At 48.5% G+C, this 26,751-nt stretch overlaps 1 protein-coding gene across 3 annotated transcripts; it reads left to right on the top strand.

Annotated features, from left to right (window-relative positions):
* Positions 1–867: 867 nt before the first annotated feature.
* Positions 868–22,933, top strand: Top3b (DNA topoisomerase III beta). 3 transcript variants are annotated; one of them, XM_052158504.1, is made up of 19 exons: positions 868–972; positions 7,475–7,558; positions 8,151–8,335; positions 9,343–9,474; positions 9,692–9,798; positions 11,222–11,296; positions 13,087–13,283; positions 13,669–13,825; positions 14,473–14,586; positions 15,867–15,957; positions 16,623–16,777; positions 16,903–17,008; positions 17,566–17,712; positions 17,819–17,992; positions 19,453–19,581; positions 20,074–20,223; positions 20,567–20,667; positions 21,372–21,573; positions 22,372–22,933. In XM_052158504.1, exons 3-19 carry the CDS (start codon positions 8,266–8,268, stop codon positions 22,851–22,853), a joined length of 2,589 nt encoding a protein of 862 aa, XP_052014464.1. In that variant the 5' UTR covers positions 868–972; positions 7,475–7,558; positions 8,151–8,265; the 3' UTR covers positions 22,854–22,933. The 3 variants fall into 3 exon arrangements, with proteins under 3 accessions (XP_052014464.1, XP_052014465.1, XP_052014466.1); XM_052158505.1 differs by lacking the exon at positions 868–972 and adding an exon at positions 1,028–1,198; XM_052158506.1 differs by lacking the exons at positions 868–972; positions 7,475–7,558; positions 8,151–8,335; positions 9,343–9,474 and having other exon boundaries at positions 9,705–9,798; positions 11,205–11,296.
* The last annotated feature ends 3,818 nt before the right edge of the window (positions 22,934–26,751 follow it).

Raw genomic sequence — 26,751 nt, 5'->3', positions numbered from 1 at the left:
GGTCCTACTATGTTGCTCTGGCTGACTATTCTGGAATTCACTATGCAGATGAGGCTGGCCTGGAACTCACTGAAATCTGCCTTTCTCTGCCTCCCAAGTGCTGAGATCAAAGGTGTGAGCCACCACATCAGGCTATTAAAAAACAGTATGCTAATAAAGTCATGAAAACTATTTTAAAACTTCCATAATTCAAATACTCTAAAAATTTACATAGTATCTTCCAGATACATTAACACAAGTAGTATGGTCTACAAAATTTTAAATGGTGTTTCGTTTCATTTCGTTTTGTTTTGTATAGCCTGTAGTCCCAAGCTGGAAAGAAATTCACTATGTAGCCCTGAATGGCCTCTAATTCTCTGCCTCAGCCTCCTGATTGTTTGATTCCTGGTAAGAGCCACCATCCCAGCTCACGGACGTTTCTAACACTGAAAGAAGCCTGCTATATAAAATATTTAAATTATTTTAATTATTGGACTGGAGAGACGTTTCAGTGGTTAAGGTCACTAGATACTCTTCCAGAGGACCTGGGTTCAATACCCAGTACACAATGGCAGCTCACAACTATCCCAGTTCCAGGGAATCTGACACCCTCACACAGATGTGCATATGCAATGCACATCAAATAAAAATCAACTTTAAATTTTTATTTTTATCATTAATTGCGTGTTTTCATCAGTTTTCACAATCATACTGACAATCGTCATTATTGTCTTCTCTGGATGGTTTTTGGGAGAGCCACTCCAGGCTGCTGCAAGAAGAGACACAGTGGAGACTTGGGAACCCTTGCTGCTCCCAACAGGACGACGTAGACAGCAAGGCATCCGGAACTCAGCAGCCTCGGAACTTGCAGACACCTTAGTGTCGACATCGGAGAGCAGATGAGGGGACGCCACCAGCGGACAGAGCCGGAAGTGGATTCGTGAGTGGCCACCAGGAAAGCACGGCCGGAGCAGAGGTGCAGCGGCAAGGCGGGTGAGCAGTGGGCTGCTGGCTGCTCGAGGAAGCGGAAGATGCTGGCTTTCCTCGGGCATTTCCGGATTGGGAGCGGAGCTCCGACTCGGGCGAGGGCGTGGGGGAGGGTCCGTGCCTGGCGCGGCTTTTTCGCCATCCTGCCCTCGCCGTGGGGCCTCTGGGCGGCGGTGGAACTGCGTTTAGTGGGCAGCTGTCGCTTCTCCACCGAGCTCCCCGCGGCCCCGAGGTGAGACGTTTCCCCCTAACTGAGGGTAGAGAAACCGGCTCAGACCCGCCGTCCGCGTTCTTAGCCGAAGGTTCCACTCGCTGCTTCCCGGAGCTGCTCTGTCTGGAGACCCGGGCTGTTCTCTTAGTATCTACCGATTAGGGGGAAACTTGAGTAAACCAATGAGCTAGAATCGAGGGCCAGCTTTATGCATAGGTGAGAGGGAAGAACGATGACCTCTCAACCTATTTGGCACTCCGGCCTTTGGGAACAGTACCGTGAAAATCCAGGACGACTTGGATTTGATAGCCAGAGAAGAGGGGAAATTTTCAGCCTTCGCCAAGGTCCCTTGTGGCTAATCTGAATTATTATGCACTGCAATTTATTCTGGCTTTTAAAACTAAGCTGATGAGATGGCTCAATGCTCGTGCCACCAAGGTACCCACGTTGTAAAAGGAGAGCTGAATCCCACAATTGTCCTCTGACCTGTGACCGGCAGCATGTGTGTGTCCATACATATCCACAGACAAAACCATTGTTTGTTTGTTTGTTTGTTTAACTTTAATTCCTATTTTATAGCAATGTTGGTAGATAGTGCTGCTGCGTACTAGATAGGGAGAAGGAGTTAAGAGACAGGCTTGTTTTCCTGGATCTGTAAGTGATTAAAAGTCACTGAAGAGTTAGTTAGATTTACCGTGCTTTGCTGTCACGTTAAATTCACTACTGCATAATACAAAAGGAAGTCTCCACGGTTACAGTGTTTTCCAAAGGATACGGTGATTGGTGAGATTTGGAAAGAATAAACAGATTGTCTTGCTATTCTCTTTGCAGCCTACACCTAAATAGCCCATGCGTACCCAACTCCAGAATAGGACAAACTGTAGTGTCAGAGCCTTGGCAGAAAAGACTTGGTGTATCATATAGGTTTATGTTAAGGACTCTATATATTTAAGTGATCATATATAAAAATTTTGGCTAGACATTTTGGTATACTCCTGAATTCCCAGCACTCAGGAGCTGAAGATAGGAAGATTAAGAATTCAAGGCCATAGTGGCTATGTAGTCAAGAACCTAGCCTTGGCAACACAAGACCCGGACTCTGCCCAATACACACACACACACACACACACACACACACACACACAGCAAAAGCTCAAGAGAATAGTGTTGTTTCTGAGTCACAAAGTGTGAGTGTGATGTGTAGGTGATGCTTGTAAGCCCTCAAACCTAGGTTTTCTCATTGGTTGTCACTTTGAAATGGAAGATGTGCTTTAATAGAAAAGAGGGAAGTCTTAATATTAAAATCTGGTCTAAGGTAAAGGGACGTGTTCCTGTCAAGGCCCTGGATTGCCTAGTTCTGGACCCTTAAAAGAAGAAAAAAATGTTTTACATTGGTGTTTAACTGTGTATAGCCTAAAACTCAAGCTTCTCCTGCCTTATTCAGCGTCATGAAAGGTGCAGTTATAGGTGTATGCCAGCATGTCTGGTATTAGAAATCTTTTTTCTTCCTTTGAAATAGTGATAGAGCATTACAGAGCTTCCTTGTGCTGAAGTGCTAAAACTACTTACTTGTTTTGAGTCAAAGCGCCTGAAGATAAATGTATATTCAAAATGGACAGCAGATGTCTAGCCTGACAAGTGGATGCGCATCTGAAATTGAGATGTGTCTGTTACATACCTTTGTATTACTGCCCAGTTATAGTCCTTTTCCTGGATAAATGATAAAAATCCTGCTAAGGCAGAATGTCTGTGTCTGAAGAGACTTGTCAATCTATTCAATAATTTAGGATCTTGGGTTGTAGAAGAGATACAAAATTCCCAAAACTTTGAAACCACAAAGAATGACTAGAAATAGAAGTATTTGCTGTCAGTGCCCTATAACATCAGGTGTCACTGCTGTTGCTACTGCTGCTGCTGTTCTTATGTGATGAAGTCCCACTGTGTAGCACTGGCTGTCCTGGAAGTCACTGATAGACCAGGCTGGCCTCAAACTCACACTAAGATCTATTTGCCTCCTACCACACCCAATGTAAAGTAAGTTTTTGGGTTGGGTTGAGTTGGGTTGGGTTGGTTTTGATTTGATTTTAAGGATCTATAAGCATGTTATTAGCATTAAAGGTAAAACTGTTGTCACGTATTCCGACTTTCGTTCAACTGCATTTGCTCACCATCTGCTGCTTCCCTGCTCTCACATAGCCAGCTTATTTTCCAGGAGCTGTAAGATAAGATCTGACAGGGAGTCTATATCAGGCTTAGTAGTAAGCGCTACAGGGCAATATAGCAGAGACATTCTTAGAGGCAACAGGATAAAATCTTAGAGTACAGATTCTAGAATAAACAGTTCTGCCACTCCAGCTCTAGAGTGACCCATGTTCCCATTATAGAACAATATGACAGTGTCCCCAACCCAACCACACTGGAGGATAACTTTCTTTGGAAGAGACAGGAACTTCAAAAGCCTTCATAGAGCAATCTGTTTCCAGTTTTCCTTTCTGGCCTCTGACTCTTCTATTTGAGAATGAATGGACATCAGGAGGCCCGGTGGTTGCCAGTCATTTCTTTCCGTTACTCCAGCAAACAAGCATTGCCCCCTAGGTACCAAAGACACAGCAACCATCTAGATAAGCTGGGCAGGAAGGCCTGCGGTGCCAAGTACAGTTCTCAGCGGGAATCAAGTCAGGAAGTCAGAGTCAAGACAGTTTTGAAGATTCTTGGCTCTTGTGTGGGGTTTTATATTTAGGGAAAACAGTCAAGTTTTTACTTGGGGCAATTTTTATTCCTTTATGGCCCTAGAGCAAGAACTGTTAACAGCCCAGGCTCACCTCTATACATGATAAGGAGTAATAGAAACCCTTTTAGTAAAGGAATTTTCATTGATATCTTCATTGTTTCTAAACAGCATTCTTTGCAGAGCACTTTAAAATCTCTTAGGATTCTAAAATCCATTGTCTTTGTCCTTTTTGATCAGTCATATCCATAGCACCAAATTCTTAAATAATACAGAGGGGTTGTGATGGGCTAGAGCCGCCTGCAGCCCAAACCCTCACACCCTCTCCAGGCAGCCACTTCTGAGGTGTGTGCAAATGCATCTGCCTTTTGTAAATGTATTAGGGTTTTACTGCTGTGAACAAACTCTATGACCAAGGCAACTTTTATAAGGACAACATTTAATTGGGGCTGGCTTCCAGGTTCAGATGTTCAGGCCATTATCAAGGCAGGAACATGGCATCGTCCAGGCAGGTATGATGTGGGAGGAGCTGAGAGTTCTACATCTTCATCTGAAGGCTGCTAGGAGAAGACTGGCTTCCAGGCAGCTAGGATGAGGGTCTCAGAGCCCATCCCCACAGTGACACAGCTATCCAACAGGACCACACCTCCTAATAGTACCACTCCCTGGACTGACCATATACAAACCATCACAGTAAACAAGGATGTGTACACAAAGATATGTTTAATCGTTGTGCATTTGGGTTGTTGCATAAGGTTCACTGTGTAACTGATCTTGGTGATTTGTGGGTGTTCTATTGTACTTACAATCATGTAACCAGTTCTCTGCTGACTACTAGGTTGGTTCTGATCTTTACTTTGAATGATAATGCTGGTGACAATTCCCCAGCAGTGTTTTCTCACAGCTGTCTCATCTGGTTCTTCAATCACAGCCCTGTCTGCCTCTGACCCAGGGCTCACTGTCCATATGAGCAGTCTCACTAGCACTTACCATTTGTTTCTGTGCTTTCTTCTCAGGACACATCCACTCCTCAGATGTGTGTTCATTGCTATCACCCATCCAAGAGTCACTCCCTCTGACTCCATTCCTACATTAGCAACAAGCATTTTACCATTAGAGCCCACAGGACACCTTTCCTTTACCTCCCTAGAATTAGAGCTGCCATCTTGATCATGCCTCTCAATCTCTGCCCTCTCCTCACCTAGAGGTGCTACCTCCTTTGCTTCCTGTTTGAGCCCCAGACTGCCTGGATTCCTTCCCAGTCTCTTCTCCTCTTCTCCATGCCTTAAGCTGGCCAGCTGCCTCTCAACCCTTCAGCCCCTCTGCTGTCAATTCAGTAGTCCTCAGCTCCCTCACCTTCCTTCTATTCTACTGGGACAGTTATCACAGCGTATGCCCTCCATCTAAGACACAAGGGAAAAGCATCCTTGTGGCTTTCTAGAGTTTGCCCCACTAGGCCTTTGCTTTTGTCACTGAACAAATGGTTTTCGTCCAGGGCACAGAGGTCCGATCTCTTGAACCCATGGTCAGGTCTTGCTATTGTTCCCAGCCTGCATTTGACACTGGGGTAGTGTCACTGTTCCTTTCACCTAGGTTTTGGGCCTCTCCTCCTGCCTTACCCGAATGGCTCCCCTTCACCCCTTGGCTCCCCACCGCATTCCTTCCATGTAGCACTGCTGTTGCCCCCACCTCATCTGAACTGCTCCTGAATTCTGACTTGGCCTGCTTCTCTCAGGGTTCCATTAACCAGCAGGAATCTCTTCCTTCAGTTGCCTGAACCAAAAGTCCAGACTTTATCTGTGTTTTCCCCTATTCCAGTCTGGCCTAGCCTTCCTCTCTTTAGGGTCCAGTCACCGTGTGTCAGCTAGAGGGCCTCTTTCATATTTGAGGTCAGGTTGTCATACTCGAGAGCGAGCCTTCACTGTCTCCCAGCTTCCCTACCCCAAATCACTGACCTTATTGCCCCTCCAAGTATCCAGCCATCTCTCCAGGCCTCGCTTTTCCTGATCCTTTGTGCCTGTACACATCTCCCAGATGCCATCTTGTCCAGTCCTACCCTGTCCCTTACTCCCACCTATGGAGACACAGCACTGTAGTGTGAACTCTAAGAAGACATGAACTAGTGATGCTTTGTACCATCTTAGCTGAACCCAGAACTAGACCAAGTGTGTAGTGGTTGCTCAGTAAAATTGCTGTTGATCATATTTCATATCTTGGCAGGGAACTGCTGAGGAGGTGCACTTAAACAGGTTGTCCCATTCAGCTGTCCCACACTGGCATAAGCTACGTTCTTAGACTTAGGGTCTTTACTATTAAGTACAGACTTGCTTTAGTTCTTCGTTTTCCTAATGAATGTTGTCAAACAGTCTTTCATATCAATAAATAATAAGTTTAAGATAATATCTTTAATTATGTATATGCAAGTAGGTGTTGTACATGTAAGTATACTGCCTATGGAGGCCAGAAGAAGGCATCACATCCCTGGAACTGGAGTGACAAGTAGTTGTGAGCTGCCTCGTATAGGTGCTGGGAACCAAACTCCAATCCTCTGCAAGAATAGTGCACACGCTTAACTGCCGGGCCATCTCTCCAGCAAAATTCTAACTTTCTAAAACACTTTCTAAATATAAGAAAACAATCCAGCTGTCCCCAATTGTGAGTAGAATATAAATTTGCAGCTATAAATAAACAGAACAAAGAAACATTATGTTTGCAGTTATGCTGTCCTTGGAGGCCAGAGGTCAAGTGTTTCTTTTCTTGTTCTCCACCTGATTTTTTGAAATAGAGTCTCTCAGTAAACCTAAAGCTTACCATTGCTGCTAGATTAGCTAGCCAGTGAGGACTGTGTTCAGCCTCTGCTTTCCCAGTGCTGGGATTCTAAGCCCATGCTACCACATCTTGGTCTTCATGTTGGTCCTAAGGATCAAACTTGTGTCCATATGCCTGCACAGCAAGCACTTCACTCACTAAGGATGTCTCAACATCTCCTTTGCCCCAGAAGGTTGCCCTTGTCTGAAAAAAAGTCTTTGGTTTTTAAATATATATAATAATGTATTTGTAAACATTAATGCATCTGGGCATGGTGGCCTAGGACTATAATTCTGGCACTTTGGAAGACTGAGACAGGAGGATTGCCACCACCAGTTCAAGGCCAACCTAGAATACAGAGTAATACTCTTATTCCAAAACAGTAATGTGTGTGTCTGTGGATCAAAAAGAAAGGGGGACTGGAGGTATGATTGGTGTTAGGGCACTTGCCTGGCATGCATTGTGTTGGGGTTCAACCCCCAACACAATGAAAAAAGGAACGTGGGGCTGGAGAGATGGGCCCAGGTTCAGTATATATCACCCATGTGGTAGTTGACAACAGTTTGTAACTCCATTTCCAGGGAATCAGGACCCTCTCTGGGCTCCACATACAACCATTCAGGGGATTATATATATAAAACAAAGCAAAACAAAATTACTGTAAAGAAAAAGATACATCTTTTTTTCTGTTTTATTTTGGTTGGTGTGGTTTTGGTTTGGTAGGGTTTTGTGCTTATTGTCTTTTTTCTCTCTACCATCAGGTTTCAAGTGATATATTCTGCCCAGAAAGCTACAGCAGGGGCCAACAGTGGTCCAGATATGAAGTTTGCACGTCCTCTAGCAAGGTATAACTGGCCATAGCACAATGTAATGTGGGTTAGTTAAGCTCTGAAGCTGGTGTAGTTCCATGCAAGAGCCTGGCTTCTATATCCAGCACCAGAAAGAAGAGGGGCCGCCAAGCAGTGTTTTTCAGAGTGGTGCAACAGTCAGGGAGCACATCAGAGGCTCCAAATGGACTCACTCTGTCTTTCTCTCGTCCTTTCTCTCGTCCTTTCTCTCGTCCTTTCTCTTGTCCTTTTTTCTTTCTTTCTTTCTTTCTTTCTTTCTTTCTTTTTTTCTTTCTTTCTTTCTTTCTTTCTTTCTTTCTTTCTTTCTTTCTTTTTTTCTTTCTTTCTTTCTTTCGGGGTGAGGGGAGCTACTTTGAGATACAATCTCCAGTAGTCCAGGCTGGCCCTGACTTCCTTAGTAGCGACACCACTGAAGAAAACGTTTCTCCTTTCCTCATCCACTGTTTACCACACTTAGTTGCATGCTGCTTAGAAGAGAGCATTCCATGAGCACCACTCCCTCCCCAGTGCATGCCTCCTTCTGTCCTCTTCATGAAGTTCCCTGAGCATTGGAGGGTGAGATCAACGGACTATCTTTTCTTTCCCTTAGGAGTCAGCATTGGCAGTCGTGTTGAGCTACAGAGGAGACGTTTCTGAGCTTTTTTATTGCTGCTGTTCTGGGTCTGGGTGCAGCGGTCTGTGGGCCCTGACAGCCTGGAGCAGGAATGAAGACCGTGCTCATGGTAGCAGAAAAGCCCTCCCTGGCACAGTCCATTGCCAAAATCCTCTCCCGAGGTAGGAGACCGTGAACTCTAGGCTGTTGATTGCGCTCGTCTGTAAGCACAGTCTTTTGTGCTTTTTTGATCATTTCTTTCTCCAAAATGTGTCTCCCACTGGTGGGTTCTCCCACTGGTGGGTTCAGCTGAGATTGGCAGGTTTCAGGAAGCACCTCAGTAGCAAATCTCCTGTGACATGCTACGTCTGCATTTGGAAGTCTCAGGGCTGAAGCCTCCAGGAAAAGTACAGTGCGGTGTCAGCATGCTGGTCCAGTTAGGGGGACTGGTCATGGCGCAAGAAATGATCCTGGAAAGAACTACGTGACACTAAGTCTTAGGTTTGCACCAGTAGATTCTCACTATTGCCTCCTGGACCCTAGATGTGGTTAGAGTTATATTCCCTACATCTCATACCACTCACGACTGGCCAGTGGCCTGAGAGCCAGGAGGTAGTGGAAGATTTGCCATGGATCCACTGTGCCACTGAGGTGGTACTGGGAGGGGGGCCCTCTAAATAGAAAGAGTACTTGGATGCTGGGTGGCTATCCAGCAATGCAGACATCCACCTTGACCTCCCTTTACCAGCACTCGAGGAGGACTAGCCCCTAGTTAAGCTGAGAATACACACTCCAAAGGTCCAGGGGAATCCAGAAGGCATCACCTCATTTCTAAGTACCAAGCTGAGGAACCATAGTGTAGGATAATAACCTTAAAAATCTAGATAAATGGAGGTAGAATTCAAATTGAAAAAAAAAAAAAATAGAAATGTAGTGAGACCCCAAGAGTCTCTGCCTCTACTTCCCAGTCAGTATGGGAGTGGTATGAGTTTCTGTGAAACTTTCATAGATGCTTCTGTCCCTCAGCACCATTAAGTCACCCAGTACCTAGTTATCTGCAGGGGAGCTAAGGAATGTTACCAGTGACCACTCTGGAGGAGAACTCTTATCCCCTGAGAGTAAGCATGTAGGCTCAAGGACGCACAGTATCTGTAGATACTCACAGTTGTCTTTGTGGTTTGCCTCCTAGGAAACATGTCCTCACACAAAGGGCTGAATGGGGCATGCTCAGTGCACAAGTACACAGGAACCTTTGCTGGTCAACCTGTCCACTTCAAGATGACATCTGTCTGCGGTCATGTGATGACACTGGATTTTCTAGGTAAGATGACCACTCTCCTCCTGTTGAAAGAAACAGTGTAGAGCATTACCCAGGGTCCAGTTAGGCACTGTTCCCGACAGATCGTGAAGGTTAACGGCTAGGCAAGGTCCCCATCCACATCTCTGCATGATGCACCCTAGCATATTCCTAGTTGTGACATCTGCGGAGGCCGAGCCTTTGTGAAGTATGACTCGGTGTCTTTGGATCTGCTTTACAGGAAAGTACAACAAGTGGGATAAGGTGGATCCTGCAGAGCTCTTCAGCCAAGCTCCAACAGAGAAAAAGGAAGCTAACCCCAAGCTGAACATGGTCAAGTTCCTGCAGGTAAGGGAGGGTCTCGGGCCTACCGAGGAGGCTCCTCCCAGCTCCCCGGGTCATAGGTGGCCACTGCTGTCTTTTTGTGCCCATCCACATCCTGCACGTCGGGCTCTGGCTGGTAGCCATGGGCCCATCTTTCTGCCATTTCTACAAGTGCTCTGCTGGCCCACCTGGCACTTTTGTGCCTGGTTTCCTATCCCGACACTCTTGACACCAGTTCTGGAAAGCAGACATTCTGCTTTTGTAATGGCTCAGTTAAGGGTTTTTCCCAATTTTAAAATAAATATGTACATCTTGTTTTAAAAAAAACAAAACAAAAAACTGAAAAGGTCTAGTCCTTCCCTTCCTGAGTAATGTAAGCTGAAGTGAAGTGTAGTTAAAGCCTTTGGAAGTGATCCTTGGGTGGCAAGTGGCACCAAACCGGCCCAATCAATGTTGCCTAAGTTATAATCTGAAAAATAGGTCTTAGATGCTAACTGGTCTGATATAACATCCTTGAAGGCTCATGCTAATATTACCAGCACCAGGGAGGCAGAGGCAGACAAACCCCTGTGAGTTCAATGCCAGCCTGGTCTACACAGACAGACCCTATCTCACTCAATTGATAAGAAAGGAACAAAAATCTGAGAAAGTGTTTCCAAGAAATTCTTATTTACAAAAAAAAAAAATATATATATATATATATATAAGTTTAAAGGAAAACCAGTATAGTCACATGACCCAAAACAAGCACAGTTAATACTGAACTGTTTGATTTCAGCTCTCGCTGCTTAGGTCAGGGCATTAAGGTCATAAGGAGAGGAGGAAGGCCAGTGAGAGAACATGAGGGCAAGAGAAACTGATGGGGTTGGGTGTACAAAGTATATCATGCACATGTTTAAAAATGTAAAAAATAAAGCCTTCAGTACATCCACTGTAATCTTTATTTCCCTCTGGAAATTATGGAGAACACACTGTATTTTGTGACTACATAATAAAAGTAGGGGTTAGAGAGACGGCTCAGCGGGTAAGAGCACTTGCTGCACAAGCATCTGAACCTGAGTCTGGACCCAACACCCGTGGGCAGCGCTGCGGAGGCAGAGGCAGGAGGATCACTGGGGCTTGTTGGCCAACCACGAACATCCAGGTGCAGTGAGAAACCTTGCCTTAAGGGGATAAGACAGAGACTGGTAGAGCAAAGTACTCAGCAGTGCCCTCTGGCCGCTGCCCCACAGGCTCTGCACCTGCACCGCACCACAGGCAGGATAGACATACTGTAATTACAATTTTTTGATCTAACAGTATGATAGTTCCAAACCAAAACCTTTTCTGAGTCTGAGACAGCCTCATTGTAGACAGCTCTTGCTTAGCCCCTCGTACTGGAAGCCTGGTTCCATCTCCTGTCCCCAGAGGGGAGTGTCACAGGGTGTCAGTGTGTGCTTTGTGGCAGGTGGAGGGCAGAGGCTGTGACTATGTCGTGCTGTGGCTGGACTGTGACAAAGAAGGCGAGAATATTTGCTTTGAGGTGAGTGTGCAGCCTACTCTGGTTCCCTTTAGACCCTTTCCCTGCCTTCCCAATCAGAGTTTGTCTCACTATTCCTACGGTTAGCATAGGGAGTATGGGCTCAAAAGACATCTTCTCCCAACCCCTTGATTTCAGAAAATCTGTAGCTAGTTTAAATGCATAGAGCTAGAGCTGGAGAAATAGCTCATTGGTTAAGAGCACTTGTTGCTCTTACAAAGGACACAGGTTTGTAACCATCTGTAACTTTCCAGGGATCTGATGCCCTCCTCTGAGTGCACCAAGCATGCACATTGGGCACCTACAGACAGAAAAAACACTCATACACATATGTGAAATAAATTGATCTTTAAAAAAATTGCATAAACTAGGGCCCACAAGATGACTCTACAAGTGGAGGTGCTTCCCATGTAGTCTGACACCCTGGGTGTAATCCCCAGAGCCACACATGGTAGGAGAAAGCCAACTCATGAAAGTTGTCCTCTGACATCTAAATCACCATGGCACATACATACACAGAGAGACCAATTAGTGGTCGTCGTAGTAGTATTTTTTTAAGCACTGTTCTGGATGGGTGCAAATTTCAGAATTTTCAGTGTTTGGCTTAGCTCATGCCTGTTGTAGGCTTTCGGTTACTATAGTTAATCTCCTCAGCAATCTACTAATATGTATGAGTATTTTGCCAATATGTATGTATTTTACTATGTATATGTGTGGTGCCCTCAGAGGTCAAAAAAGGGCATCAGATTTCCCAGACCTAGAGTTACACATCGTTTTAAACCTGAGTTCTTTGTAAGAGCCACAGGTGCTCTTACCCACTGAGCCATCTCTCTAGCCCCAGTCTCATCTCCCACCTTCATGTGTCTTCTGCCATGTCCGTCCTAGGGAGCCCTGCCTGCAGGGAGGCTGGTGGAGGTTTCCCAAATGACCTCTAATGACACTTTAATGCACCTGGCTATGCCTACCGGCCCTGCCACTGCCTGTTGTACTATAGCTCTATACAAGTCACCTCTATGTCTTTATACCCCAGCCCTAACCTGTGACTTGTCACACTTAAGGGCAGGAGATGGCTCTAGTAAGACAGGAATTCAGGGCACCCAGAATTCTCATGCAGCTCTCTTAGCAAACTCGATTCCATACTGACCCTTCTCAGATACCCTCTTCTCTCCTGTCTCTGTTCCACACGACAGGAGTATCCTCTCTGAAGGCCTTTGCCTCTGGTACTAGAAACACTAGCAGTTTATGGGGTCACTGCTTTCCCATAGTGTTGTCACTGCATGCCCAGCTTTTCTGCTCCTCCTCCTGCACAGCCTGAGTGAGGCTCAGTTCCAGGACCCTTTACACCTCGCTCCCATCCCACACAGAGCCTGCCATGACCTCCCCATTCTTAGTCATTTTATCTTTTCCTTTGTCAGTTCTCCAATCATGTAAAAAGTCTACCTGTCCATTCAAGCACTCCCAGAAGAGGGAAGGGATTTGGGACCATGAAGTCCTTTGTGTGCTGGGTATAGTTAGTTAGTTCAGATGAAGGCTCGTGAGAAGGGAAAGGGTAGCAGCCTGGAGGCAACACTGAGAGGAAGTGGATGAGGAGTGGGCGTGGATCCGGAAGTGCCTGCCTCCAGTAAGGCAGCCAGGCAGCAGGGGTTCCTGGGAAGTCTAAGATGTCTGGAAGGGAAAGGGTATAGGAGGGCCTAGTTGGGGTAGGAAAAGGTTAACCCTGGAAGGCCCACTCAGCAGTAAAGAGTAAAAGGGAGGGACCAGGAATTAACCATGGCCAATATTCTTTCTCCCAGGTCCTTGATGCCGTTCTGCCTGTCATGAATAATGCCCATAATGGTGAAAAGACAGTGTTCCGGGCCAGGTTCAGTTCCATCACTGACACAGACATCTGTAATGCCATGACCCGTCTGAGTGAGCCAGACCACAATGAGGCACTCTCCGTGGATGCCCGCCAGGAGCTAGACCTGCGCATCGGCTGTGCGTTCACCAGGTGCTGCTCCCTGCCACCTGCACATGCTCTCCCTTTAGCCAGGACACGGCCTTTCCCAGGCCCTAAGAGCCAGCATAAGTACCGGAGATGCCATGCTTTTGAAACCTGAAGAAAATTCTGCATGCTTATCAGCTGCACATACCATAGGAGACAACTTCCTAAACAAATTATTTATATGTATTCATGTCCTGGGAGACAGTATTCATGGGACACATAGTTCTTCTTTCACGACTTCACACTCTGTCACCTTTGCTGTCTTCAAAGCGAGGAGCAGCCTTTTTACGTAACCTCTCAGTATATACCCCCAAATCCACAAGCTAGGTTTACATGGGGTTTGTCTAGAATTAATTATTCATCTACTTTTCTGTCTTCTTCAACCCTCTAGGTTTCAAACAAAGTATTTCCAAGGAAAATACGGCGATTTAGACAGCTCTCTCATCTCCTTTGGGCCATGTCAGACTCCTACCCTGGGATTCTGTGTAGAAAGACATGATAAAATCCAGTCCTTCAAACCAGAGACCTACTGGGTACTGCAGGCCCAGGTACTCTTCCCTTCTGTACTCCTTCCTGTTCTGTTATTGTGGGTTTGGGATGTGGATTCTTTGAGAGTTTTTTTTTTTTTTTCCATCATCGTCATGAACACCTTGTTGGCCCCAGGCTAAGAACACAAATGTGAGTTACAGTCCCAACAGTTGTAGGTCCTGGTGCCCAGGAGGTAGAGTCACCAGCTTTCTTGGGGCAGTGAGGCTGGGCTGCACCTGGACACACTGAATTTGGATAAGTAGGAGTGAGTTCCTTCTTGAAATGATGGTGGGGTCAGCCATTGGGCAGTGTCTTCAGTGGGAAGTCCAGCACAGGGTTAACATGGTGCTTTACATAAAAACCTCCTAAAGCACAATAGGTTTAAAACATAGAACAGAGTTCCTCTGGTTGCCTCTAAGGCTGGGGACTGTGGGCATGGGAAGGTACTGTGGGTATGAAGACCTTGATAGGCACAGCTTCAGGTATTTGGTAAAGACCCACTTTCAGTATCTGCTCTGGGGTGAGAAGAGTCAGGTATCAGGTTTAGAGCCACAGCTCAACAGTCATGAGATGTTACAGCTAGGCCGTTTCATCTGTGGACCAAACCCAGTGTCCTCTGTCTCGGTTTTCTTCCCTGCAGCGTGTTTACCTTGTGTCTTCCCTACAGGTTCACACTGATAAAGAGGAGTCGCTCCTTCTGGACTGGGACCGTGTTAGAGTTTTTGACCGCGAGATTGCGCAGATGTTTTTAAACATGACAAAGCTAGAAAAAGAAGCTTGGGTATGCTTTCTATGTCTACATCTGTCTCATCTGTCCTGGATGGGCATGCCTTAGAATCAGCGACCCTGGGCCATGCCGTTCTGCCTTTTCTGAAGCTCAGATGGCTTCTTGGACAGATGAATGGTTCCTCCCACATTCATTCTTACCATGCAATGCATCTGTGAAGTACTACCTCGTGCTAGCCACACCTGAGCCACTGCCAGGCCATTTCCTCTGTCTCCTCCAGCAGACTCATGTGCAGGGTCTCCTTTGTTTCAGCACCAGCTGCAGAGGACCTGTGTGCACAGTGGTAAACTTGCCTGGGTTCATACAGCTAGGATAAAGGGCTAAGATCGCACACTCAGTCAGCTTTCACACTTCAGTGCTGATGTTTCCTTCTCGGGGCTTCTTTGAATCAGAGGGGCTCCTCCTTGGTGCTTAGCAAGGGCTGACTGCACAGGAGAGAAGCAGGTCTACATCCATCACAGCCAAGATCCTACAGCTGTGACAGCTAACCAGCCCTGAGCCTCTTCCTGGCCTTCAGTCACATCTGTTTGCGGTTTCCAAACCTTGTTTGGTACCATTTTGCTCAAGCTCTGCTAACTTACATGTGAGGCTGTTTCACATTGGTAACTCTGATGTCAGCACCCTCTCCAAGGGACCGTAACCTCCAGTGCCACATGTACATAACTATCCTCGGTGCCAGTACCCATATTTGTTGGCCTGGACTCCAGAATGTGCTGCCCTGACGCCTTTGTAAGTCTGGTAAAGGAACAGACTAGCTGGTCTGTTTGGGTTGTTTTTGCAGTAGACAGAGCAGAGAGTCAGCTTTTCTGTGAGTATGCTAACCCACAGTGGGAGGGGAGCTCCCCTGCCAAGCCTGATAAATTCAGATGATACCATGGGGCAACTGTGGGATTCCCCATAGAGATCATACCTTGCAGCTTCCCTTAAAAACAGGACAGCGTTGCAATGCTAGTGGTCCAGTGGGCAGCCTCACAAGTCCCAGCGATTTCCCTCACAGCACTCAGGCCACCCTGGGGCTTGGCCTATGTTGACTTCGGTGGGATTTACATCTACAGTCCTCCACATTTTCTGTTTCTGTCAAGGAAAACAGAGGATGTGTGCACTCTGCCTGCCCCTCCCTCTTTCCTAATCCTAAATATTCAGCTCAATCATCAGACTGCTGGAGAAAGTGATTTCAGGAGGACAGCTAGTGAATTCATTCAGACCTTTGTTCACACGGTTCACCTCTGTTATGTTTATCTTGTCAAATATGACTCCATCTTGTCCTGCCCCAGGTGGAGTCTACAAGCAGAAAAGAAAAAGCCAAGCAGAGACCACTTGCTCTGAACACTGTGGAGATGTTGCGTGTGGCCAGCTCAGCTCTGGGTATGTAGAAACACTTCGCTAAAGCACCCCCAGAGACATCTTGAGACTGGTTCAGAGCAGGGCCACTGTTGTAACCCGCACTGAGCCTTCCTCGTGCTGTGATGCTTGAAGCTTGAATGGAGGTCTTGAGTCTCATGTGAGTTTTCTTTAATTCCTAGAATAGGATGCCTCTAAGCACTGCTTCCTTAGCTGTCACAAGAAATAGTCTGAAAAACTGGTGATATTTGAAAACTATATCCTAAAGCATTATCCTCACAGAGCTAGCTTAAAACAACAATGCCATCAAATGATCAATAGCCAAGTGCCAATTCACAGGTTAGAGAGCAAGAGGACAAGCTGTCTTGCAATGTAGAGTCCTAATAGGCTCAGCTACCCAAAGGCCTAGTTGCTGCTCTGTGACCAGAGGTCAGACTGTCATCCGTGCTGCTTTGAGTACTGTTAAAGTGCTACCATAGGGCAGTGAGCAGTGTTTCCCACTGGGCCCTCTTTTCCAGACACAGGACCTCAGTTTTAGACAGGCTATGTTCCAGATGCCCATCCAGCCAGTACCTCTGAGCCTTGGCAGTAGCCACTAAGAGACTAAGAGTGGGGCTAAACAAGAATGCCCAAGCCTGTGTGTAAGCCCCAGCCACCTTCCAGACCCCTTAGCCTCCTATTTTTGACAGGTATGGGACCACAGCACGCCATGCAAATAGCTGAGAGATTATACACACAGGGCTACATCAGCTACCCACGGACAGAAACCACCCACTATCCCGAGAACTTTGACCTGAAGGGCTCTTTGCGACAACAGGCCAATCACCCGTACTGGGCAGACTCGGTGAGCAGAATGGGCCTTGCCCTGAACAGCCCATCAGCAGTGGTCTCTACACAGGCTTTGGCCACACCCAAGACTGATAGGAAGCCATCAGCCTCCCTTGACTCCACTCTGCCTCTCCTCCCCAGGTAAAGCAGTTGCTAGCAGAAGGCATCAACCGCCCTCGGAAAGGTCACGACGCTGGGGACCATCCTCCGATCACACCTATGAAATCAGCTACAGAGGCTGAATTAGGTATTGAGTGCTCCTCTTCCCAGCATCCTCACACTCCAAGCTTCCAAGGTGTGAGTGAAGCTGCTCTAGACACATGGCTCCAGTGGACAAGAGCAGGCCTTTATCAGTGCAGCTGCTCCTGAGCCTGCCTCTGCCTTAGTGAAACCCTCATCACCAGGTGTCTAAGACAGAAGTAAAGTGGTTGCAGCTGCGTGGGAATGAGGTGGAGTGGCAGAGTTCAGAAGGTACTGCAGAAGGGAGAGCAGTGCCAGCAGGCCAGGAACTGCTGCAGACCCGAGTGTGAAGCAGGAGTCCCACGCACAGATGTGCCTAAAGAACAGTCCCTAGAGATACTTTGTGAAGGGGGCACCTAGGCACTAGAGGCAGCTTCCCTACCTGTGTTTTCCTTCCTCCTTGCAGGCTTTGAGGCTGGGGAGAGGGCTTAATTTGGTATTTGCCTGGCATGTGCTTAAATGCCTAAATTCAGTCCCTGGCATCATAAATATGAACACATCCTTGGTACCCACGCAGAGGGCCTGTCCTGGTCCAGGGCACCTGGTTACACTGAGCCTTTCTAGGAGGTGACGCATGGAGACTCTATGAGTACATCACCAGACACTTCATTGCCACAGTGAGCCATGACTGCAAGTATCTCCAGAGCACTATCTCCTTCAGGATTGGGCCTGAACACTTTACATGTGTGGGAAAGACAGTTATTTCCCCAGGTATGATGGCAGGCCACGGGGTACCTTTCTTCTCATCTATACAGACACTGAGATCTCTGGATGGGGGCCCAAGTGGGGACCTCAAATGGCAGTGCTGTCTCTCTAGGCTTCACAGAGATCATGCCTTGGCAGAGCGTGCCCCTGGAAGAAAGCCTGCCCACATGCCAGAAGGGTGACGCCTTCACTGTGGGTGAAGTGAGACTGCTGGAGAAGCAGACGAACCCACCGGACTATCTGACGGAGGCTGAGCTCATCACGCTCATGGAGAAGCACGGTATCGGTGCGTACTCAGAGCTGCGCTCTCCATGCCCAGGGCCTGTAATCTAGAGACCTGGCTCAGCATGAGGTAACAGATGGCCCAGTGTATAACCCATGGATCCAAGCAGACTCATTGTGTAGAGACGTTTTCAAGGCCTGGCCTGGCCTTCCATATGAAGAGTGTCATACAGCCTTGTGCACCATGACACCACTGCACATGGACAAGTACCCACCAGACTCAAGGTTAATCCAGGATTCTGACGGATTCCTGGGCCAGATCAGCTGTCTCCCCAAAGCAGACAGCTAGGAGGCCTGCCATAGCATTCTGGCCTGGCCTGCTGCTTCCCAGGGCCTTGCCTAAAGTGAATTCAGACAGTAGCCATGACCTGTGACTGAGGTCACGTTGATGGATAGCACAGTGCTAAGAACCTTCTCACACTCATGACTTGTAGTAGCTTATGCACTGTTGTGGACCTAGTGACCAATATGCACTTCGTTTGTGACAGTGAAGAGTCTGTGTGTGATCTCTGAGCAGGACAGTGAAGGCTGTCAAGGTCCATGGGGCAGCATACAAAGGCTGAACTACCTGGGCGTAAGCTCAAAGCCAGAAGCTGGCCTGGGCTCCGGAGTGAGGCTCCGCCTTTACATATATATATCTGACTATAGCAGCCATACAGGAACTCTTGGATGTGCAAACTGCCATGATCCAGGCCAATTCCTAACCTTGGTAATGAGCTGTGGGACCTCTGAAGTTTCCTTAACCCCCAATGCCAGGATCTTCCCCTGTGAACCCTGCCCAGGTACCCACAGGAAGCTATGCGTTCCTCTGCCTGCACTACAAGTGCATGCAGTACTGAGTTCCTTTCACACCTCTGACATGCACAGCAGATCCATCACCTTCCACTTTTCCTTCTCAGCCAAGCTGTGTCCCTGGGATGGAAGCATGCCTTGGGTATTGTGAGGGGCCTTAGAGAAAAGGAGAAGGTAGGAGCGAGGAAATGGGAACACTAGCTTGACTCTACAGTAGCTTTATGAACTCTCTCTGGTAGAAGCTGGATCCTGCTATCTAGAGGGCGTACAAACCACAGTTTCCAGATAAAAAAGGCCAACTTGTGTTTACTGGTTTCAGGAGATGCCCTCTGCCCTGACAGCCCTCTCTGGGCCTCTATCTTTTAACTATAAAATTAAAACACCAATGAAGGCTGTCCTTGGGTTCATAGGTGTGTCCCAGCACAATGCAGAGACAGCCCTGCTCTATCTTGGGAATCTTTCTGCATCATGGCTTCTGGCAGCCATACAGGAAATAGCAGTCTGGACCTAATGAGCAAAATAAGCTTCTGTTGTAGCACTATACTGCTTCCTCTGGGTGTCTGGGAGGTGTCTGGGAGGTGTCTGGGACAGGGGGATGGAAGGAGAGTGCATAGTCGGAGCATCTTCTTGGGGCAGGCTGAGGCCTACCCAGAGCCATGCTGTGCATTCCAGGGACTGATGCCAGTATCCCTGTGCACATCAACAACATCTGCCAGCGCAACTATGTCACTGTGGAGAGCGGCCGCCGGCTCAAGCCCACCAACCTTGGCATAGTTCTGGTGCATGGTTACTACAAGATTGGTGAGTCTGTCTACCCGCTCCCCATGACCTGCTGGGCTTTCTGGCCCCTTCTTCTGCTTGGCTCTGCTGCCTCCTGCAGTGGCCCCATGCTCTTCATGCATTTCCCCAATCCCCACTGCAGAGATGCTCTGGGACTCGGGAATTTGATGGATGAACACGTAAAGGTAAATCAGAGGCTTCTTCTACAAACCAAAACTTGGGTTCTTCACTAAGATACCCACCAACTCTGCCCACTAAAGTGCCTCGTGTTCTATGGGAGATGGAGAAGTGCAGCATAGACCTGGCCATTCTGCAAAAGATGTCTGCACACTTTCCTGATGGGAAGTTGAGGAACAGTCTGGTGGCAGTGGGAGCCCTTGGTGCCTTCCAGCTCTGGACCAGCAGCCAGGAAGCCGGGTCAGAGCTAGGCTGAGCAGGACAGCAGTTCTTGCCTGCCTCGTGGGGTGGCACGGTCCTGGGTGCCCACAGCAGCATCCACCCACTTGCTCACAGATGCAGAGCTGGTACTCCCCACCATCCGAAGCGCAGTGGAAAAGCAGTTGAACCTTATTGCCCAGGGCAAAGCTGACTACCACCAGGTCCTGGGCCACACCCTGGATATCTTCAAGAGAAAGTTCCACTACTTCGTTGATTCTATTGCTGGTAAGACCTGCCTCTTCCTTGCCCCTCATCAGCAGCTATTCCAACAGGACAGAACCACCTGGGGCCCGCTCCAGATCTGGGCTCTGAGCCTCTGTGGGTCACAGCAGTGATGCCTCCCCATTAGCTGTGGCGGGAGCAGGTTAATTAATATTCGTATCAGGAATATACAAAGCTGATGAGCAGGGCTGCACTCTGTCACTGACAGAAACACAGTCACATGTGGATCCTCAACCGTGTGTGGTGGCCTCTTTGTCTAGCTCACCCAGTCTTACCAAGCTACCTGTGGAGGGAGGGCTGCCAAAGACCAGGAGGGACGTGAGCCCTGTTGTGTGTTTGCTCTCAGGCATGGATGAGTTGATGGAGGTGTCCTTTTCACCCCTGGCTGCCACTGGCAAGCCCCTCTCACGCTGTGGGAAGTGCCATCGATTTATGAAGTACATCCAGGTATGTGGAGGTTGGAAGACTGTCACTACATCTAGCCAGAGCATTCCTGTTCAGATATCACCTTAAGCCTCTTCTTTGTCATTAGTCAAGGAGGGGAGGCATAATGGTCATTGTCACACAGAATGATTAAAAGGCCTGAATCAGCCCCAGTAACAACACAAACCACCAGGCCGTATACACATTATCTGTGCACTGTCCCCACCATTCACTCTCTTGCTCTCATGAATATTAACATGCTGGGGCTTTACATTTACAATGGGTGTGCATGCGTGTGCGTCCGTGTGTGCGTCTGTCCGTGTGTGTGTGTGTGTGTGTGTGTGTGTGTGTGTCTGTGCGCGCGCATGCGTGCGTGCGTGCGTGTGCGCGTGTACACATGTATCCCACAGCACATGTGGAGGTTAAAGGACGATGTGTAGGAGTCAGTTCTCTCCCTCCATCACATGGCTCGAGGGATTACACTCAGGCCTTAGCAGCTTCTTTGCTTGATGAGCCATCCACCCGCCTCGTCTGGGGCTTTAGAGGTGTGAGGGAAGGAAGAAAATGGGGAGGTGTGGTGACTGGGCCTCACACAGGGGTTGAGAGGTACTTGCCTGGCACTGAATTCTGTGTTCTGTGCACTGTTAAGGTGTTCAGAGGAAAGGAAAGTGGGCAAGAAAGTCCGGCCCAGCACCCCTCATATTCCTTCTTATGCCCCCATCTCACAGGCCAAGCCAAGCCGCCTGCACTGCTCCCACTGTGATGAGACCTACACCCTCCCCCAGAATGGCACCATCAAGCTCTACAAGGAGCTGCGGTGCCCACTGGATGACTTTGAACTGGTCCTGTGGTCTTCAGGCTCCCGGGGCAAGAGCTACCCGCTCTGTCCCTACTGCTATAACCACCCACCCTTCCGAGACATGAAGAAAGGTGAGTGTGGCATGGAGGTGTCCTCAGGTTCATACTTAGATGCTCAGTGGGGTCCCTTACCCACCCATCACTGCCTGTGCACACGGGTCCCGAGTCACGGACCCTAAGAAACACTTTGCCATTACTCACGCACTGGCCAGCCTGTCTGCTCTGAGTATGCGTGGGTCCTAACTGAGCAAACTGCTTGCTCACTCAGGATCTGGGCGGGGAGCAAGGGCACCTAGCTGACAAACGCCTGGCTTCTCAGCACTGCTGTTGTCTTACTTCACACTCTGCTGGAAAGAAGAGAGCATGTATCCAGGCTAAGCGTGCCTGCCAAGCCTGGAACCATAGAGGCTCAGTGCCAGTACCTGTGCCCACTCTCAGGTGGTACCATCCCTACCTCAGACTAGGAGCCAGCTCCGTTGTTACCCGAGGCATTCATTAGGAATCCTCAGGGCCTCAGTCCACAGGCTTCCTACCAAGATGATGGGGCTCTCTTCCTGCGCACCCCACGCCCTGCCCCAGTGTCTTACAATGCAGCAAGTGAGTGACAGGTGAGCTGGGAGCAGCCGGGAAGAGCCATTAATAAGCTACAGACGCCGCGCGGGCTTGGGGCAGCTGGGGTCCTTGGAGCATTGAGGACTGAACATTTTAGATAAGCAGAGGAACCCAGGCCAGTGAACAAGATATCCCAAAGGCAGGTTAAGAGTGAGTGCCACTTTGTTCCAGAATAAGAATCCAGCAGACTGACATTGAAAGCAGCCAGAGTTGCGGGAGCCAGGGCATGTTTAGGTCACTAGACTCCTCTCCCTTCAGGCATGGGCTGCAATGAGTGCACACACCCCACCTGCCAGCACTCACTGAGCATGCTGGGCATTGGCCAGTGCGTGGAATGCGAGAATGGAGTCCTGGTTCTGGACCCTACCTCCGGTCCCAAGTGGAAGGTGGCCTGTAACACATGCAATGTGGTGGCACACTGCTTTGAAAATGCCCACCGCGTACGGGTATCTGCTGACACCTGCAACACCTGCGAGGCTGCCCTGCTCGACGTAGACTTCAACAAGGCCAAGTCTCCCCTTCCTGGCAACGAGACACAACACACAGGCTGCGTCTTCTGTGACCCGGTGTTCCAGGAGCTGGTGGAGCTGAAGCATGCAGCCTCCTGCCACCCCATGCACCGCGGGGGTCCTGGGAGGAGGCAGGGTCGTGGGCGGGCCCGGGGCCGGAGACCTCCAGGAAAGCCCAACCCTAGGCGGCCAAAAGACAAGATGTCAGCCCTGGCTGCTTACTTCGTATGACAACCTATCTTTTCCCCACTCCAGACACGTCGTGGTTATCTTTGAGCCACTGAAACCATTAAAATACTTTTTATTTTGTATTCTCTGAAACAAAAACCCTGGGGCCTTTTACTGGTGAAACAGGGTTCCTATGTCTGTGGAAACCTTGAGAACCAGACTTATCCCTCCATCCTGTTTAAAGTATGCCTTATTCCACCCACACCATGGCAGTGCCCGCAAGAAAACACCACATCTGGGACCGTGGGAACTGTGTGCAACACAGCAGGGAAGTGGACAAGTCTGGGCGAGCCGGGTGGAGCAGGCCCCGTTCCCGACCCTCGCTCAGCGCCCGTAGCCCAGCTTCCTGACCCCTACCACTCAGACTCCATGCATGCCGAGCCTGTGTGTGACTCTGGTGACACTGTGGATCTGTTTGGCACTTACTCTCATCACGTGTCTGTACCGCCTCAGACAGGTAGCTGAGTTCCTCCACTGCAGATGGTCAGAAGCCAAGTGTAGAAAATATTCTGTAAGGCACACTGATCTGTAGTACAGCTGAGTGTGGTATGGACCACCTTTCTGACCGCAGCCCCTCCCCGCGTTCCCTTCTCCTCACACCCGTTCCGGGTTCCTGTTTTAGGTGTGATAGAAACTACCTTTTGGCCATGACTTGCCATGTGACACCAGTGGCCCAACAAGACAAGTGCCCAAGATTGTTCTGTAAAATGCTTGCTTGAGAGGCAGCCAACAGCATTTCTCATGGGATTCCTCCATCTGCAGTAGAGTCACAGTCACACAGGGCAGGTAGACTCATGAGAAAGCCATGAGGCTTGTGGTTGTCTGTCCACTCAGCCCCAAGACTTCCCACCTGAACCCTGACAACCTTATTGAAGAACATGCAACAGAGGGAGAGGTGATACCTTGGGGAAGCTGCCCAGAGGCAGTGGACCAGGAAGCTGTATAGAAGTTGCTGGAATGTGGCACAGAAGTAATAAGCTATAGACAAAACAGACACTCAGAGTCTATCCTCTCCACTCTAGTCAGAATTTGGTACCTGAATAAGCCACATTTCAGTCGAGTAGCTAGCACAGGCTGTGACTTTGCTATTCCGCCCATTTGTCCCAGTTCCATCTTGAGTAGACTGCAAGGACAAACAGCTCAGTTGTCTGGTTAGTTAGAGCTTGAGGAAAGACTGCCCTACGGGCCTTAAACCCAGACTACTTATTCCATCTTTAAAATTCTGTACTGAGGGCTGGGCAGTACTGGCACACGCCTTTAATCCCAGCACTTGGGAGGCAGAGGCAGGTGGATTTCTGAGTTCGAGGCCAGCCTGGTCTCCAGAGTGAGTTCCAGGACAACCTGGGCTACACAGAGAAACCCTGTCTTGAAAAAACAAAAAAAAACAAAAAAAAATTCTATACTGAGGTTTCAACCCACATGGGCCTCTTAATGTACCCTTTGTTTTTTCCTGCAATTCTCCTCCCCTCCCCTCCCCCCACCCCACCCCCAGTGTGTGGAACAACAGGAGACACCCTTAGCTATCTAAGCCGTACTTTAAACTCCTGACCCCATCACCTACACACATACACACACACACACATCTGTGTAGCTGCATTATCACTGCTAACCTATCAGCCAAGAACAATTAGGACTAGAGGTGAACTGTCTTTAGAGCAGCTGTGTTCCAGCATCTCCTTTTCTGCTCTGGAAGCTGAGGTCAGAGCTGCAGGGCAACCTGTACTGTGGAAGGTAAACAAGATCTCACAGGCCAGTCCTCCAGTGCCCCCACCCCTGGCACTGCAGGTCCCGTTTCTGTTACCTTGAGATTGTGGTGCACACTAACATCAACAAATCTGCGTTTCATCAAGTGCAATCCCCTCCCAGCGCTGTAGAAGGCCCCATGGACCTCAGCTATATGCATTCCCTTCTAGCCCTGTGAGAGAAAGAAATACCCAAGAGAGAGCTAACATCCCATCAATCACCTTTTCTCACAGTGATAAAACACCAAGCAAAATTTAAAGGAAGAAAGATGGGTTTGGGCTCAGTTTGAGTCATCTCTGGTAGCCAAGAAGAGGAAAGAGGAAAGACTGGCAACATAGACCTTTCCAGGGACTGGGTGATGTGTTTATAAAAAGATAAGAGGTATAAGGTATGTTCTGTGGAGGTGTAGTGAGGTATGGGGGAAGGGGGTGTCTCGGTGGGCCCTTCCCCATAAGGGACTAGCCGCATGACAGTACAGTATAGAAGAGTTTATTCAGAATGTGGGGAGGGGAGTTAAGAGGGTTGTAGAGGAAGAGAGAGGGAGAGTAGAGAATTAGAGGCCGGCCATGACCATGTGGAGGGGGGAGGGGGAGCAAGAGGCAAGAGAGGGAGGGGGGCAAGCAGCCCCTTTTATAGTGGGTCAGGCCTGCCAGGGTAACTGTGGGGCAGAGCTTAGACAGAATGCTAGCAGTGGAGACACACTCTTCCAGGGCACTCACACACATGACCTTCATCCTAGTTTTCACTGTCTCCTAATAATGTCCTTTTTGTGAATGATGAATCCAATAGACTAATCTGCTGATAAGGTTAGAACCCTGACGATTGAGCCGCCTCCCAAAAGCCCAGGCTTTCCAGAGACTTCAGATTCAATAGCAGCTACCTTCAAAAGGAAGCATCACCAAGTTGTCCACCGTTGTAAAGAGCCTGGGATTCTGGAATGAAGGTTTGGGGTCCCTTCCTAAGGGCAGAGCAGGCATCACTGAGATATTTTAAAGCCCAAGTGATATAGCTAGCCTCTGAGTGATAGGAGCTAGTGTGGTAGGCAGATTGTTTGCATCCACTCTCAGGGTGCTCAGAACGGGTTTCTAGGAAAGGATTTAGGGGACTGGGAGAGAGGACATAGATGGGACACGGAGAACTGAGCGCTCCGGGGCCTCCTGGCTCTACTCCACAGCTTGGCATGCCTTGAAGCACAGGTTTGAGCTAAGCTGGCTGGTGTAGCTAATATTGGGAATTTGATAAGAATAAAAGCTTTGGTAGAGTCGACTGCAAACAAGACATTAATCATGGTGACAGCAGCCTCTGGGAAAGGTATGTTACAGATCTGTCCTCAGCTTAGAGTCTAACGGGCAGGTTCCTAGTGATCTTCCTTCGATGCCTTCTCTGTGTGTCACCCTCTGCCTCATCAGGTTATAAATGACCTCAAACCATGCTCAGATTCAATGAACCACGACTCTACTTCTTGCATAGCACAATATCTGTCCCCACCACGGCAACACACAGCCCCATCTATTGGTTCCGTAGGCTCATGGCTTCCCTGAAACCTTCCAATCAGTGAAGAGTCTCTAAGTCAACCCGGTCTGGTAGCATGTGCTTGTCTGCACAATTCTAAGACATAAAACAAATGATTGTTTTAAAAGCCTGGGGACAACCTGGAGCCAACCTTGTCTTTAAGACTGCCTTTGATACCCAGTGTACTAGGGAAGTGTTTCATTTCCTGTTTTATAGCCCCCAAGGCTCAAGCTGCCTAACAATTCTCAGTGGCCTTGCAGTCCTGCTGAGCAGAGGGCCTGGCACGCTGACCACCAGGAGCCTGGGGCCTATGGTTAAGTGGGCAGGACCACAGTGAAACTTGTGGTGCTTTCCACAGTGGACACAGGCAGAGTACTCGTACATTGGCATTAAATGAATGTATGCATTAAAATGTTTTCTAAAGGGTTTTATATTCTCTGAATTTCAAAGAAAACAATCCCATGACTCTGTTTAAAAATAAAACAAGCACATGCCCCAACGGAACATTTGCCTCTGGTGGGTGACCAGCCCTGGGCAGTATAGAGCTGCACCCCTGCCCCGAGACTGAACACTTCACACGTGCGAAGCAAGGACTACTTTCTGCCTAGTCAAGGCTGGAAAAGTATTGCAACGCACTAGCGAATGG

This window comes from Apodemus sylvaticus, chromosome 15, assembly GCF_947179515.1.
Source record: "Apodemus sylvaticus chromosome 15, mApoSyl1.1, whole genome shotgun sequence".
In the NCBI taxonomy this organism is placed as follows: domain Eukaryota; kingdom Metazoa; phylum Chordata; class Mammalia; order Rodentia; family Muridae; genus Apodemus; species Apodemus sylvaticus.
Note: the sequence above shows the minus strand (reverse complement) of the source record. Positions and strands in the feature narration are given on the sequence as shown.